The following is a 17,792-nucleotide window of genomic DNA, read 5'->3' as shown; positions in this document are numbered from 1 at the left end:
GGATATGTGATATTCAATACATATCTTTCTTATCTAATTTTTTTCCTGATATTATACCTAATAAAAACAGTTCAGGTTTTTAAATCTATATGTTTCCCTATTACCTTTTCTAGCCCCCTGTGTATCTTTGCCCCCCCAATTTTCTTTTTTCCTTTAACACATATGCCAAGGGTCTTCAAACTTGGCATCTTTTAAGACTTGTGGACTTCAACTCCCAGAATTCCTGAGCTAACGTGATCGGAGGAGGAATTCTGGGAGTTGAAGTCCACAAGTCTTAAAGTTGCCAAGTTTAAAGACCCCCTGACATATGATAAAATATGCCCGTTTTTCAGTTACATCTCCAACATTTTGTCTCCTATGACTATTATTAAGTGTTGTACCTGATGATTCTTGATGAATGTATCTTTTCTTTCATGTAGACTGAGAACATTTGCACCAAAGACAAATTCCTTGTGTGTCCAATCACACGTGGCCAATAAAGAATTCTATTCTATTCTATTCTATTCTATTCTATTCTATTCTATTCTATTCTATTCTATTCTATTCTATTCTCTTCTTCTCTTCCCTTCCCTTCTGCATTCTTTTCTATTCTATCATATTCTATCCTATCCTATCCTATCCTATCCTATCCTACACTACTCTATTTGCTAGACCTATTTTTAATTTTTTTAGCTAATCTATCTAGCAGGTGGTAAAGAGTGAAGTTTTTGTGTCCATCATGATGAGATAGAGTAGGTGTTCTTCTGGTGCACTTAAATTCGGCTAGGTAGTGTTGCTTAGCTTGCCCATCTTGGCTAAGCTGGGTCAAACCTGGTTAAGACGTGGACAGACAAGGCTATCCCTGGGCTGTGAGCTTAGACCGTGAAGTTGAGAAAGTTTTCCAGAAGTGTGACACCACTTCTCAATTGTGGCCCAGATGGCTGCATGGGACATACCTGTCAGGCAGAGCTTGATAGAAAAGACAAAGACTTTACTTATAAGAATAACAGAGAGCCGGTGATCTAGAACCCAAAACTGTCTGACTCTAGAGAAGAAATCCAGAAGAAGAGGAAGAGAGAATGAGGCTAGAGTTGGGCAATTGCAGATAGTCCTCAACATTACCGTTTGCTAAGCGTGACAGCTGTTGAGTGAGTTTTGCCATATTTTACCAACATTATGAAGTGAATCTGGTTTCCCCATTGCTTGTCAGAAGATCACTAAAGGGGATTGTGTGACCCCAGGAACACTGCGTCCATCATAAATACGAGTTCAGGTGCCAAGCGTCCAAATTTTGATCATGTGGGGATGCTGCAACAGTCATAAGGGTGCACAACGGTCCTAAGTCACTTTTTTTCAGTGCCTTTGTAACCTCGGTCACTAAATGAACTGTTTTAAGTCAGGACTAGCTGTAGATTTACATTTAGGGACGCGGTGGCTTGGTGGCTAAAACGCTGAGCTTGTTGATCAGGAAGGTCGGCAGTTTAGTGGTTCGAATCCCTAGCGCCATGTCATGGAGTGAGCTACCATTACTTGTTCCAGCTTCTGCTAACCTAGCAATTCAAAAGCATGTAAAAAATGCAAGTAGGAAAATAGGGACCCCTTTGGTGGGAAGGGAACAGCATTCCGTGCCCCTTCGGCATTTAGTCATGCCGGCCACATGACCACGGAGACGTCTTCGAACAGCGCTGGCTCTTTGGCTTTGTGACAGAGATGAGCAGCACCACCTAGAGCTGGAAATGACTAGTATGTAGGTGCAAGGGGAACCTTTACCTTTACCTTTACCTTAGCTGTATAAAGACAAGGCACTGTATAGTAACTGAAAATCAAAATTTGCCTCTTTAGTTCAACTATTCAAGCTCTGGCAATGATAAACTTTTTTTTTTTTTTTTGATAAAGTCAATGTCAAACAGTAAAGTATAGGAAGTCCTCGACTTACAATGACAGGGGAGCCCAAAAATTTATGTGGCTAACCGAGACCTTTGTTAGAGTCAGTTTTACCCCATTTTACGATCTTTCTCGCCACCGCTGTTAAGCAAATCGCCGGAGTTTTGAATTTAGCAATATGGTCGCTAAGTGAATCTGGCTTCCCCATTGGCTGTGCTTGTCAGAAGGTCACAAATGGGGGACCCCGTGACCCCCCACCATTATAAATATGAGTCAGTTGCTAAGCATCTGAATTTCAATCGCGGGGACCCAGAGGAATCCTGCAAAGTTCGCCACTCTGAGAAAACGGTCACGAGTCGCTTATTCTTTGGGTCCGATTTAACTGTGAACCGTCACTAAATGAACCATCGTAAATTAGAGACTCCCTGTATTCATGGAGAATGGAAGAATTGTCCTGGAACAAAGGAAAGAAGCTGATTTTACCAGAACAGCTTCTGAGATATTCCCTGAGCGCCTCCCTAACGTACAGCTTAGTAACCTTGAAAACTCAAGAGTAGTAAACACGAGCGATTGAAATACCATGTGGAGGAAGAGAGCTTGGGTTAAATTGCTTTGACATCTGCACATAGTAGTAACAAAATTGGTTTTTCTAAGCAAATCATGGCAACTTGCTATTTTTCTTCGCCTCTGTGCAATTTCACTTCAGCAATGCTGATGTTTCAAGTTTGTTCCCCAGTGGAGTAAGATGTTTTGTGCAGAGTTTACAGATTGCCAATAAACAGAGTTGGAAGAGACCTTGTAGGTCATCTAGTCCAACCCTCCATCCAAGCAGGAGACGTATTTTCTTGTCTTGTCTTCTGATGCATTGGAAAATAGGTTGAAACCCCACCCCCTTCTCTATGGCAGCCTCTCACTTGGGGGAAAAGAAAAGGACTAATGGAACTGGCTTGCAAAAATCTGGGGGACCACCAGATCGACCCAAAGTTATTGGGATCCATAGCAGAGAGGGGGCAAAATAGCAGATCTGGGCTGTTGGCTCAGCAGTGTGGGTGTGCTGTGTTGTACATGAACAAGCATGACCGGCTCAAGGTTGACTCAGCCTTCCATCCTTCTGAGGTTGGTAAAAGGAGGACCTAGATTGTTGTGGGCAAGTGGCTGACTCTGTAAACCACTTAAAGAAGGCTGTAAAGCATTATGAAGCTATATATAAGTCTAAGGGCTATTGCTAATTGGGAAGGAAGGAAGGAAGGAAGGAAGGAAGGAAGGAAGGAAGGAAGGAAGGAAGGAAGGAAGGAAGGAAGGAAGGAAGGAAGGAAGGAAGGAAGGAAGGACCATGGTGGTGTAGTGGTGAGACTCCGGTATCGCAGACCAATTCTGCTGACTGTCAGGAGTTCGATCCTGACTAGCTCAAGGTTGACTCAGCCTTCCATCCTTCTGAGGTGGGTAAAATGAGTGCCCAGATTGTTGGGGGCAATATAGCCATAGTCCTTAGCCTTATATACTGCCTGACAGTGCTTCTCAGCCCCCTCTAAGCAGTTTGCAGAGTCAGCCTTTTGCCCCCAACAATCTGGGTCCTCATTTGACCCACCTCGGAAGGATGGAAGGCTGAGTCAACCTTGACCCAGTCAGGATCGAACTCATGGCAGTGGGCAGAATCGACCTGCAATGCTGCATTCTAACCACTGAACCACCACGACTCTTGTGCTGACTTTTGTAAACCTCTCAGCGAGTGCCATAAAGCACCATAAAGCAGTATATAAGTCTAAGGGGCATTGGCTAAGTGCTAGGAACCTGCCCTTCATCGAATCGCAAGCAAAGGCTTGTGAGACCCGGCTCTGCCGTATGTTAACTTGCAGGAGGAGTGTCTCGTTTGCTTCTATGCTCTTAGTCATGTGCCAGCCCATTGCTTCCAAAGGAATGTGCCAACTTTGATGGTGCACATGAGCAAGTGGGCCTGTCTTCCTAACAGAGGCACGGCCCAAAAATTCTGAGACACTCATGTTGCTTGCAAATCCTTCATGCTGCTTCCTCCCCTTTTATACAGGAAACTATGCCACAGACACCGATATTTTCCAGCATGCTCGGGACAGGATGTCGAGGACAGGTGACACCAGACACAGGCGAGAGGAGTGGCGATCCTGTTTATCAGGATGGGAATCTCATTTCTGGATCCCTGGAGGTCCTCATCCAGCATCTGGTACCCACCATGGATTACTACCCAGACGTAAGTAGATGGTTGAGAGTGGCACTCAATCTTTTGGCTGCTGGTTACCTAGCTTCAAACATTGGCAATACAGGTAGTCCCTTGACTCACCGGCCACAATTCTCTGTTGCTGAGACGTGTGTCCTGTGAGATTTCTCCCATTTTACAACCTTTCTTGGCACTGTTGTGAAGCATATCGCTGGTGTGGCTAAGTGAGGAACGCGGTCATTAAGCGAATCTGGCTTCCCCAGTGGCTTTGCTTGTTGGAAGATTGCAAAATGTGAGCCTGGAACACCGTGACCATCGGAAATATGAGTCCATTGTCAACTTTGATCACGTGATGACGGGGATGCTGGAATGCTCGTAATTGTCCTATTTTTCAGTGCCGTTGTAACGGCCACTAAATGAACTGTTGTAAATTGAGGACTACCTGTATTAAGGGCTTTTGCAAGTAAGTGTTTTGGGGTGGGTTTTTTTTTTCTCCTGTCAAGAGCTGCAGAAATAATTAAAAACAATTCCTTCCTTAGTCCTGGAGTTGTTTATAGGCAGCAACAACTTCCCGTTTTGGGAGAGGATATGATAGACATAAAGTGGTATTTCCTGAAGAAATCTTGCAAGAACAGAGTTGGCATAGGAAAGTCGAAGAGCAATCTGAACGAACCCTGGTGGCGCAGTGGTTAGAATGCAGTATTGCAAGCTAATTCTGCTCACTGCCAGCAGTTCGATTCTGACCGGCTCAAAGTTGACTCAACCTTCCAAGATTGATTCAGGATTGGAACTGTGGTGGCACAGTGGTTGGAATGTAATATTGCAGACTGACTCTGCTCACTGCCAGCAATTCGATTCTGACCGGTTCAAAGTTGACTCAACCTTCTATCCTTCCGAGGTCGGTCAAATGAGGACCCAGATTGTTGGAGGGCAACAGGCTGATTTTGTAAACCACTTAGAGAGGGCTGTGAAAGCACTGGGAAAGTGGTATATGTCTAAGTGCTAATGCTATTCTCAGAATCTTCACCTATCTTTCATCGCATCATGAACAGAAAGCTGTGCTAATAAAATAATGTAAAAGATTATAAAGTTATGTGATATTATAATATAAAATAGTACCAAACATAGCTGATCTCGGAAAGTAAAGCAGGATCAGATCTAGTTAGTAACTGGATGGGATATGTCAAAAAAAAATATCCAAGGGTTGTCTACTAGATTGGAAAACTAAAAACAATCCTGGAATATGTCAATTGCATGTCACCTCTATATTTTTGCCAGAAAAATGCATGGACATGTTGTGATCCATAGGAAGTGACCCTTAGTTCAAAAAGACCTTCCTTTAACAGACACACAAACACACACACACACATTTATAATTATGTTTGTTGTACACAAATATACTTGTTCAGTAGATACTATTTTCTCTTTGGAAATAAGTTGTTTATTAGCATTCCTGCATATTATACATTGGAGATTATAAGCTTTTGATGCTTGGGATGTTGGCTGGATGGATGGATGGATGGATGGACAAATAGATGAGATAGACAGATGGATGACAGGCAGGCAGGCAGGCAGAAGAAAATGTATTTTTCTTCCATGCAGTATTTTTAAACGAAACTTGGATTTTTATTTTCCCATTCAGGCTTAAATCAAAGCTGCACATGCCTTCATATGTGATACTTACACTATCAAGCACTGTCTATTTATTTACCTATTTACCTATTATTTATGTATGTATGTATTTATTTAAGTTGTTTCCTGCCCATCCCACTGCAAGGCGACTCTGCACAACTTACAACATTTCATTAACTATCATTTGATTCTTTCGTGTCCGTTGACACCCACAACGGATATGTCTTGTGTCACTCTAGTTCCACCACTCACACCCTGCACAACTGAAACACCAGATTCCCCCCCTTTTTTTCCCCCTTTCCCCCTGACTTGACAACTGATGCACTTGGATCCCGGGCTGAGCAAGGGAAAATTCCACCAGAGTGCACTTCTGTCATAGATCAGGCAAACACCTGGCTTGGGCATTCTGCTGTTAATTTTGGAACTGCATTAGCACACAGTCCAGTGGCTGGGGGGAGGGGGAATCCGCTTCTTCACATTTTCATTATGCTTCTTTAGAGAGGAATTACAGTAATGTTCCAGGCTAGCACAGCAAGGAGGCAGGGAGGGAGGAAAGGGAAGGAGGGAGGGAGGGAGGGGAGGGAGGGAAGGAAGGAAGGAAGGAAGGAAGGAAGGAAGGAAGGAAGGAAGGAAGGAAGGAAGGAAGGAAGGAAGGAAGGAAGGAAGGCAAAGAAAGAGAGAAAGAAAGGGGAAAAAAAGAAAGAAAAAGAAGGAAGGAAGGAAGGAAGGAAGGAAGGAAGGAAGGAAGGAAGGAAGGAGGGAGGGAGGGAGGGAAGGGAGGGAGGGAAGGAGGGAGGGAAGGAAGGCAAAGAAAGAGAGAAAGAAAGGAAAGAAAGAAGGAAGGAAGGAAGGAAGGAAGGAAGGAAGGAAGGAAGGAAGGAAGGAAGGAAGGAAGGAAGGAAGGAAAGGAGGAAAGGAGGGAAGGAAGGCAGGCAAAGAAAGAGAGAAAGAAAGGGGAAAAAGAAAGAAAAAGAAGGAAGGGAGGAAGAAAAAAGAAAGGGAGGAAGGAAAGAAGGAAAAGAAAGAAGGAAGAAAGGAAGGAAGAAGGAAGGGGAGGGAGGAAAAATAAAGGAGGGAGGGGAGGGAGGGAAAGAGAAAGAAGGAGGGAGAAAGGGAGGAAAAGAAAGAAGGAAGGAAGGCAAAGAAAGAGGAAAAGAAAGAAAATAAAGAAGGAAAAAGAAAAAAGGAAGGAAGGAGGAACGGACAGAAAATAAATAAATAAATAAACAAACAAACAAACAAACAAACAAACAAACAAATTTTCACTGGGGTGCACTTTTTTCCCTTCTGCCATGCTGGGGGTGGGCGGGTGGGGAACCCTGCATGCACTCCAGGAAAGCCCATTTGGCAACAAGAATTTCTTTGGCACCCAGGGAAATGTGGGTGGGTGTCTCCCCCACCCTCCAGAGGACAATGAAGCTCCATGTCTGGAATTTGAGAATGGAATGTCCTTTAAGGCCAACAAGTCCTTGGTGCAGCCTGACCGTTGCAAGCTACTCTTTCTCCAAACGCTCCGACAAACGGTTCCAGATCCAACAGCAGAATAAACAGAGGGGCACAATACGCTGGGTTGGGTTTTTTAAAATTCCCCCTCCCCTTCTTCTTCCCCAGAAGGTATTTCTACATTCTTGCTCCTTAACTAGCAGTTGCTATTTTAGTCTCTCTTCTCCTCGTTCTTTCACCCTCTCCCTCCTTCCTCCTTTGATTTATCATGTCTCTTAGCAACAAGTTTCGGCACTAGAGGAATTCGCCTTCATGCTTTCCGATTTTCCAGTCTTCTTTTGTTCCACTTCCAGCTCATTCCAAGGGATTCTCTTTTGTTGTTTTGCTTTTTGTTTTCCTTTGGCCCCAAATTTGTGTCATCTTCTGACAACTACACAGGGCTCAGTCTGGGAGTTCAAGGTTTTCCTTTATAACTTATCTTACCCCAGAAAGATACCTGGATCAAGAGGCTGTGTGAAGTCCCAAATCTTGGCTCATTTTTAAAATCGCAACTGATATGCCACGTTGCCAGAGTTGGACCAGTGAGGGTGCCCTTCTTTGTGGATATAGAATATAGAATAACAGAGTTGGAAGGGACCTTGAGCCAGCCACCCCCCGCCAGCGGGACCCTACTACCCCATTTTGACCGAGGACCCGGTTTCTCTTGGCTCAGGATGGCTCCCTTTGCCTTCTGTTCCAGAAGAAACAGAGTTGGAAGGGATCTTGAAGGTCATCTAGTCCAGACCCCCTCCCCAGACCAAGCAGGAGACCCTACTACACCATTTCTGACCGATGGTAGCCCGGTTTCTTCTTGAAAGCTTCCAGGGATGAAGCTCCCACAACTTCTGAAGGCAACTTCTGTTCCATTGAATATAGAACAACAGAGTTGGAAGGGATCTTGAAGGTCATCTAGTCCAGACCCCTTCCCCAGCCCAAGCAGGAGACCCTACTACACCATGATTGCCCCTGGGTTTAGAGAAGGTCACTGTTTGAGGCATGTGGGGCTTAAATCAAAAGAATGGAAGATACGGTCAATGTTATTGGGTGAAGCTTCTAAAGAAAATCAACCTGGAATGTCCTTTGGAAGGGCAGATCCTAGAAGCTGGAAACTCAAATAGTTTGGCCAACAAATGAGAAGAGAGTTCTCCTTGGAGTAGACCCTGGGAAAGATGGAAGGCAAAAGGAGAAGGGGGGCGGCAGAAAGATGAGATGGTTAGATGGTGTCATTGACATGATGGGCGTGGGTTTAGGTGGACAATCACCAGGAGACGGTGAGTTCTAGCCCCAACTTAGACATGAAAGCTGCCTGGGTGACTTTGGGACAATGACTCTCTCTCTCTTTCAGCCCAGCTCACCTCACAGGGTGGTGGTTATGGGAAAAAGAGGACGAGGAAGGTGCACTGGGATAGCTGTGCTGCCTTGCGGTATTTTTAACAATAATAAAGACAGGGTACAAATAGATAAATAAAAAGTCAGAGGTGATTGGCCTGCCGTGTTGAAACAAGGGATGAAAAGACATTTTGTTTCCTTTCTCGTTGCAAGATGTTTAGGAACATTGTCTGTAGAACTGGAATGTGTTTGGAGGAAAAACTTGTTGACCTGGGACATTTTTTCAGGCCACGGGTGTTTGGAATTCAGACCTGTTTTTCTGTTCAGCTTCCCAACTTGAGCAAGCTCTCGACATTTCTCGGACTTTATAGACTTGTCTCTTGAAATATTTAAAGTGATCTTGTTATAGGAGCGTGTGAGACATCAGCTATTCAGATTCCACATCCAATCCATCAGAATAGAACTGGAAGGGACCTTGGAGGTCTTCTAGTCCAACCCCCTGCTCAAGCAGGAGACCCTATACCCATGATGGTGAACCTATATCACATGTGCCACAGGTGGCACGCAGAGCCATTTGTGCTGGCACGCGAGCCGCAGCTAAACTTACCGCACTGCGCATGCGCACATCTCACAGCTGATTTTTTTCAGCTGCTTTGAGGTCTTTTTCAGTCTCCCAGAGGCTTGAAAAAAGCCTCTGCAGGCTTTGCAGGACAAATAAGAGGCCCGTTTTGTCATTTCCTATAATACCGGAAGTGACAAAAAGAGCCTATGATTCTGCCTGCAAAGCCTGCAGAGGCTTTTTTTTTCATCCTCTGGGAGGCCAAAAAAGGCCTCAAACCGTCCAAAAATCAGCTGTGAGGCACAATGCAGGTAAGGGGAGGGTTGCACACACATGCACAGGGGGTGTGGGGGTGCTGGCACGCAAGTGCGCACGCGCAAGCACACACACAATTTTTGGCACAGGAGCCCACAAAGGTTAGCCACCACTGCCCTATACCATTCCAGAGAAATGGCTGTCCAGTCTCTTCTTAAAAACCTCCAGTGATGAAGCACCCACAACTTCTGTAGGGAAGCTATTCCATCTTTGCTTGTTGGAGACACCGGATGTGTTCATTTTGTCCACTTAATCTCATCTGCTTCTCAAAGAGGGGTTCTCAAACATGGGCAACTTTAAGAGGTGAAGACCAGGAGGAGTTGATTTTTCCATGTGCTTCTATTCATCCACTACGTACAGTTAAGTGGAACAACTTGCCTCCAGAAGTTGTGTGTGCCCCAAGTTTTTAAGAAGAGATTGGGCAACTGTTTGCCTGAAATGGGATAGGGTTTCCTGCTCGAGCAGAGGGTTGGACAAGAAGACCTCCAGGGTCCCTTTCCAGCTCTTTATTATTTTCTTCTTAATTTTTTATTATTTTCAAGAAACGGGCTTGAGCTCTAGCCTTAGAAGGGAAGGTTGTTGGGGAAACACCAGGTAACTCTGTTGGGTTGGGTTTATCCCCATGTAGACCAGTTAGCCAGCAAAGGAAGGGAGGAGGAAAAAGAAATGAGGCCATTGTCATTTCTGAACAATTTCTGCTTGGTTATCCTCAACTTGCGACCTACATCAATAATCTGTCACATTAAGTCAGCTATCTACGTGCAAGCAGACAGGTCAGGGGAGGGGCTAGGTTTCCCTTCCTGTCTCCGGCCGAAGGTCGGTCCTTATTTTCATTGCGTTAAACAGCCAGAATTAATTTCAAGACTTCCTCCGTGGAGGGCTGCTTATCTGCTCCCCACTCACCCAAGCCATACATGGTGTATGTGTTTGTGTGTCTGTGTGTCTGTCTGTGTGTGTGTGTGTGTGTTTAAACAGTCTTAACAGTCTCTGTCCTCTTGTAGAGATGGGGTTTTTTTTTCCCCAAACATGTGCAAACAAAATTAGAGGCATTTGCTTGATTCCCTTGGAACCTTTTCAACAGTTATATCCTGCGCCAGTGGTGCGATTCAACTTTTTTTTTTTTTTTACTAGCAGTTCTGTGGGCATGGTTTGGTGGGTGTGGTGTGGCTTGGTGGGCGTGGCAGGGGAAGGATACTGCAAAATCGCCATTCCCTCCCCACCCCACTAACCTGCTTTCCAGCTCCGTTCTTCTGTGCAGGGCAACCAAAGAAGACCCAGGCTATCAGCTGGATCTCAATAGGAGGCAGAGAATAGATGGGGTTGGCGGGACCAGTCAGAGGTGGGATTTGCCAGTTCTCTGAACTACTCAAAATTTCCACTACCGGTTCTGTAGAACCGGTCAGAACCGGCTGGATCCCACTTCTGATCCTGCGCCCAGATTTGCAGATAGAATCATTCTAGTTTTTAAGATAGCCTTTAACGTACCACAGTTCGCTTAGTGAACATTGGAAGTTAGGACAGCAGTGAAAAAAGTGACTTATCATGACCATTTTTTTAACACTTATGACCGCTGCAGCATCTCCATGGACCCGTGATCAAAAATTCAGATGCTCGGCAATGGGCTCCTGTTTATGACGGTCATAGCGTCCCGGGGGGGCACATGATCGCTTTTTGTGACCTCCTGACAACAAAGTCAAGGGGAGGGAGCCATATTTACTTAACAACCTCATTTCTAAGGTAATAAGCACAGTGATTCAATTAACAACGGTGGCAAGGAAGGATGTAAAATGAAGCAAAATTCATTTAACAAATATGTCGCTTAACAACAAAACCAGTGTAGGTGTAAGTTGAGGACTACCTATGTAGCATTTTGAAGCCTACCCACCTTTTTGAAATTTGGCAAGCTTGGGGGACAAGCCATAAGAAGATAAAAAGAAATAAAATAGTATTTGAGGGGCTGCCACAAAGAAAAGGGTCAATTTATTTTCCAAAGCTCTTGAAGGCAGGACAAGAAACAATGGATAGAAACTAATCAGGGAAAGAAGCAACCTGGAATTAAGGAGAACATTCTTAACAGCCAGGACAATTAATCAGAGCAACAGCTTGCCTTCAGAAATTGTAGGGGCTTCATCACTGGAGGTTTTTAAGAAGAGACTGGACAGCCAATTGTCTAAAATAGTATAGGGTTTCCTTTTTGATCAGGGGGCTGGACTAGAAGACCTCCAAGGTCCCTTCTAACTCTGTTATTCTGTTCATCTGGTCTGCTTAGTTTGTGCCCTACTATTTGCAGTTCGCAGGGCATGCAAAAGTCCAGCAATGAAATAATCCCATCTGACTTTCTTTGCGATACCTTCCAAATGAAAAGTGGAACCGTTGAAAGAAGGCGTTCGTTCGGATTCGTGCAAAAGATATCAGCGAACTTATTTTTATTTTATTTATTTATTTTTATTTATTCATTTGTCAAAAGCTTACAATATAACAGAAACAAGAATAAACATAAATTTAAGTACAAGAAATAGGAACTAATAATTGGGGACAATAGGACAGGGACGGTAGGCAGGATTGTGCAACTTATGCACACTGAAATTTAAACTTAAATTGGAATTTGGAGCTTTGAGGAAAAGCCTTTTTTCTTTTGCTTTCGAGAGCTAACTAGGAGCTCCTTGAAACAAGATTCATTGCAACTGGTGGGTGGAGGCTAAATCAAAAAAGGACTCCAGACAGATGCAACCTAAGTCTGCTTTGGTTTGGAAGAGAGCCGCAGAAGCTTCCCTGAGACAAAAATCTTCAAAGAGTCAAAGCCAGAAAAGAAACCGAGCTGGGGGTGAAAAAAAGATCGGTGCCCTATTTGGGCGTCTTTGACAGCAGCTGCTCAGAGTGTTCAAAAGGCCCGTTTTGCAAAAAAATGGACCCGCACAAACAAAACCCGTAGCGTTGGAAGCGTCAGGCCGGTGCCCATCTTTTGCAAGATTTGCTCAGCTGTCGAAAAACGTCCCCAAGTGCCTGCGGGTTTGTGCACGCACACAATGGCCCTGCTTCTGAAGGGTCGGCCAGGGAGGCAAATCAGCTGTCCCCTGTGGCACATATATGTGTGTGCGTGTGTGTGTGTGTGTGCGCGCGCGCGCGTGTGTGTGTGTATGCGTATAAATAACAGGGCCATCTTTCAATCAGCCTCCCGAGCCTTGTTTTATTATTGTGGGAAGAACTATCTATCTGGCTCAGTTCCAAGCCAGGAGAAAAGTTACTGGAAACATGCAGGCTGATTGGGAAGATGGTTTATTGATGAAGCAGAACCACATGGGTTCTAGGCAGCTGACCACATGCAGTGGAGAATGAGGGGTATTTATGCCTTCTCTTGGGCTTTGCACTTGAGCTTCCTGTTCCTGTGCAAGAACATGTGTTCTATTGGCTGTTGGTTGTCAGAGCTTCCAGGTTTGGTTGAAGTTTGGACTGCTGATGCAATGAAGGGGTGCTGGGCAATTCCTATTACTGGTAGAAGGCTAATCCTACTTTGTTCAGACTATGCTGCAGGGAATTTTTGCCTATGAATAGAGTTACCTAGATCAGGGGTCTTCAAACTTGACAGCTTTAAGACTCGTGGACTTCAACTCCCAGAATTCCTCCTCCAGTCATGTTAGCTCAGGAATTCTGGGAGTTGGAAGTCCACAAATCTTAAACTTGCCAAGTTTGAAGACTGCTTGTCTTCTTTCAATCAGCTCTTTAGTGCTGGCATCTGCTGAGGGCTATTAAGAAAAGGTGGGGGCTGTTTTCTCCCTCTAAAAAAACATGTTTCTCCATTTCTCATCCAGGGAAATAAAATATTCTGCCTTTTTAAAAAATATTTCTCAAAATGTTTCATTCTTCTAGGAGAGGGGTGGGTGCTAACTTCCTACATTGTCAAAAGAGGAGGGACTTCATTTGCAGTATCATCCTCATGAAAGGGCTCTTCCCAAAGTTTTACTCAGCCCTGGGAGTTCGTATGTATGTATGTATGTATGTATGTATGTATGTATGTATGTATGTATGTATATAGGCAAGCCCATCATTAAGTGAGTTTTGCCCCCATTCTATGACCTTTCCTGCCACCGTTGTTAAGAGAATCACTGCCATTGTTAAACTAGTAAGTGAATTGTTAAGCAAATTTCTCTTCCTTGTTGACTTGGTTTGTCAGAAAGTTGCCAAAGGGACTTATGTGACCCCTGGACACCACAAACGTTCATAAACGTGAGACAGTGGCCAAGTGTCTGAATTTTGATCGGGTGTCCATGGGGATGTCATAAAATGTGAAAAACAGTCATAAGTCACTTTTTTCAGCCACTGTCACTTAGAACAGTCACTAAATGAAGGGCTATAAATTGAGGACTACCTGTACTGGATAGCCAAAACCTTTGAGTCAATTCAGTTCAGTTTATTAGAGTCATAGACTAGAGACCAGAACAAATAAAAACACTCAGTAAATATAAAATTAAAAATTCTAGAATGAAATAATAAATAACAGATCAAATCTATGATAAAATCCAGTCTGTCAATTTCGCGTGGTCTGACTATACTAAAATTACAATTGCACTATTTTTTTTAATTAGAAGGAATGGAATGGAATGGAATGGAATAGAATAGAATAGAATAGAATAGAATAGAATAGAATAGAATAGAATAACAAAGTTGGAAGGGACCTTGGAGATCATCTAGTCCAACCCCCTCCTCAAGCAGAAGGCCCTACATTATTTCAGATAAGTGATGGTCCAGTCCTTCTTTAAAAGCCTTCAGTGATGAAGCACCTACAACTTCTGGTGGCAAGCTGTTCCACTGGTTAATTGTTCTCACTGTCAGGAAGTTTCTCCTTAGTTCTAGGTTGCTTTTTTTCTTGATTAGTTTCCACCCATTGCTTCTTGTCTTGCCCTCCGGTGCTTTGGAGAATAGCTTGACCCCTTCCTCCTCTCTGTGGCAGCCCCTCAAATACTGGAAGACTGCTATCCTGTCTCCCCTGGTCCTTCTCTTCTCTACCCAATTCCAGCAACCATTCTTCATCTGTTTTAGCCTGGAGGTTTGTTAAGCCTCCTTGTTACGGAGTATTTGGGATCATCCCGTGGCTACCTCGGAGACAATGTTTTTTTTCAACTCCAAGAGATTCTTGCCTTTAGTATGTATCTGTGAAGCTCAGCAAAGATCCACCTTAATGAGCTGCTTCACCTTGACAGAGCATTGATTTGACACTTTCCAGCAGAGCTTTGATGTGATACTTTCTGGGGATGTTTTGATAGGGTTTGGAGTTGTGTTGTCTGCATTTCTTTGTTATTTGATAGGGGAGGGGAGTGTTTATCCTCCCTGATTGGTGTTAATTCTGATATTTACAGTTTTGTTCCATAAGCCACTGGGCAAGATAAGATAGCTCAAAGACAACTAAAATTGTGTTTGATCACCAATTTTCTAGTGTCCAAACCTCCTTCAAGGCAAGCTTGATATCTTCCATGGGGTTTCCTTGGCATGTCTTCAACTAATCTTTAGAAGTCTCTCATCAGATTATATATATCTTCCTCCTCTTCCTCTTCCTCTTCTTTTTCTTTTTTTCTTTCTCTCTCTCTTCCTTCTATCTTCTATATTATTATTTTATATATATATATATATATATATATATATATATATATATATATATATATATATATATACCGTATTTGCCGGCGTATAAGACGACTGGGCGTATAAGACGAGCCCCAACATTTCCACTCAAAATATAGTTTTTGTTATATACCGTATAAGACGACCCCCACTTGGAGGCATGCTTTTCAAGGCAAAAAGTCGCTCCCATACGCCGGCAAATACGGTAAGTTGTAACACTTGGGGTATTCTGGATATAATTCTTGATTGACACCCCCAACCCCTTTCCCCAAACTTACAAGCCACCAAAATGCTTTAGAGAGGCAGCTTCGCCTTTCTCAGGCTGGCACTCAATTCCTCTCCCTTTCTTTGTGACACCCCCGCGTGCGTGCCATCGGGACTCCAAGGGTGGGGGATGGACAGCTGCCAACTCTCTCTCTGTGTGCGTGTGTGTGTGTGTGTGTGTGTGTGGTGTGGAGGGTAATCTGCCATCTCTGGCCTCCGCCGGTTTTAAAGTCGCGCTTGGTCGGTTCCCAAGTCGCAAGCACGCGCTGGCCAGGAGACGCGGGCGCGGGTGGCAGCTCGGTGCATGGGAAGGTGGATCTTTCTCTTAAGAGAGGAGGGGACAAGAGGAGGGACAGGACGGGACAGGGGGCGGGAGGAGGTCCCTCGCTCTTCTTCCACCGCCCACCGGACCCTTTTCTTCCCAAGGGGACCCTGGAAAGCAGCTCGGGAGCCGGGTGGCCCTGCCTAGCGGGGTCCCATCAGGAACTTCCCGAGGACACCCCCCGCCCCAAGCACAGCCCTCCCGGTCTTTCAAAGAGGGAGGGAGAAGCGGGAGGAGCAAATTGCCGCCCCGCCCGCTGCCCAGAAGGAGGGGCGCCACAGTCCACCCCCACCACCTTTTTTCCCCCACTCCCTGGGCCATTACGGCTCGGGCTGGCTGGGCGAAGCGGCCCCGCCAGAGACCCTCCCGCTTCCACCCCCCACCCCACCTCCAGATTGGCCTCGCAAGCGCCCGAGCCGGGCGGAGGGTGGGTGGGTGGGTGGGAGGAGGAGGAAGAGAGACTCCGGCTGGGCTTGAAGGGGCTTTCGCAGCTGCGGAGCTCCGCCCCCGTCGCTTGCACCAGTGACACGATTACCGGCGTATAAGACGACCCCCCACTTGGAGGCATGTTTTTAGGGCAAAAAGTCGCCTTATACGCCGGCAAATACGGTATATATATATATATATATATATATATATATATATATATATATATATATATATATATATATATATATATATATATATATATATATACACACACACACACACACACACACACACACACACACACATACATACATACATACATATATAAAAACGGGCGTGGGTGGGTGTATGTTCTAGCATAACTCTGGAATGCCTTGAGCAATTTCAACCAAACTTGGTAAACAGATGACTTACCCTCTGGAAACAAATACTGTGGGGTAAGACACCCCTAACATCCCTCAGGGGGATGTGTACCTTAAAATGGCTTCTACTGTACAGCACCATGGACTTGCTCTGGTAAAAGCTTCACAATACTCCACAAGGGGACTCCCTCTCAGCCCTCCAAGGAAACGTCAGACGATTGGCCAAGTGTAATCAAAAAAATGAAACACCAGCATAGACAAGAAACTCCTGAGAGAAAGGAATAGAAGACTTGCAATGCTACACGAGAGACAGTACAACAGCGTGAGTCCCAACTACAGGATTTTGTGTGTGTGTGTGTGTGTGTGTTTCTGGGGGAAATCAGAAAATATATTTCTGTGAGAAATCAATTTTAAAGTTCCTTTCTGTTTCGTTCTGTCTTTTCGATACAGAGGACATACATTTTCACCTTCCTTCTGAGCTCCCGTGTCTTCATTCATCCTCAGGAGCTCTTGGCTAAAGTTGGACACCTCTGCCTGAAGCAGAAACAGCAGCTGGAGACCGGGGTTGAAGCAGACAAGGTAAGTGAGCGATGAGGTTGTTCCATTGATTTTAGCTTGGCATTTTCTCTCCTTCCCATCTACCTCACTAATAGACAAGCAGGTCCTGGAGTTGGGAATCCCTGCCCTAAGAGATTACAATAGGTGCAGTGGTTAGAAGGCAGTATCGCAGGCTAATTCTGCCAACTGCCAGCAGTTCGATCCTCAAGATTGACTCTGCCTTCCATCCTTCCCAGGTCGGTAAAATGAGAACCCAGATTGTTGCTCTGTAAACTGACATAGATAGGCTGACACTGTAAACCACTTAGACAGGGCTGTAAAACACTGTGAAGCAGTATATAAGTCTAAGTGCTATTGCTATTGCTAATAAATAGACCAGTGCTGCTCCTTCAATGAAAAAGTCAAATTTGTAAGCTGGGAAAGAAATACTTGTGTATCCTGTCCTTGAATGCCCAGAAAGACTATGAAATGAACTCTGGTTTAATGCATGTTTATAATAAATTGAAACTGAACACTTTTAAGTTTCACCTTTAAAAGCTAAGAAAGATGGGCTCTATTTAGTAAGTCAATGGGACACCACTGTGTCTTCCTTGGTCTGTTAAGTTGGACTGGGAAGTTTTGAAAACCTGTTATTGGAAGCAATAACAAAACCTTTCCCATATTTTTGCTGGCACCTCCACACAATCACAATGTCTCCTGCGCCACTCAAAGGAGATTAACATTTCAACTAGACTCAATTGCAATACTTGAAGGGCTTGTCAAATCTATTCTCCCAAGCACCCTGAGGGCAGGACAAGAAGTAACAGGTGGAAAATCATTAGAGAGAAATGCAACCTGGAGCGAAGGAGAAATTTCCTCACAGCCAGGACA

At 44.5% G+C, this 17,792-nt stretch overlaps 1 protein-coding gene across 1 annotated transcript in view; it reads left to right on the top strand.

Annotated features, from left to right (window-relative positions):
• The window catches only part of RASGEF1A (RasGEF domain family member 1A), a 57,662-nt gene that overhangs the window by 7,230 nt on the left and 32,640 nt on the right, over positions 1-17,792 (top strand). The window contains exons 2-3 of the mRNA XM_026678388.2: positions 3,908-4,087; positions 16,815-16,943. Of these exons, the coding sequence (XP_026534173.1) occupies positions 3,908-4,087; positions 16,815-16,943 (309 nt within the window). The remainder of the gene's footprint in view (positions 1-3,907; positions 4,088-16,814; positions 16,944-17,792) is intronic.

The sequence above is a fragment of the Notechis scutatus genome, chromosome 4, assembly GCF_049901735.1.
Source record: "Notechis scutatus isolate UNSWTSFEM ecotype Mainland chromosome 4, rNotScu1.2, whole genome shotgun sequence".
Classification (NCBI taxonomy): Eukaryota; Metazoa; Chordata; class Lepidosauria; order Squamata; family Elapidae; genus Notechis; species Notechis scutatus.
Note: the sequence above shows the minus strand (reverse complement) of the source record. Positions and strands in the feature narration are given on the sequence as shown.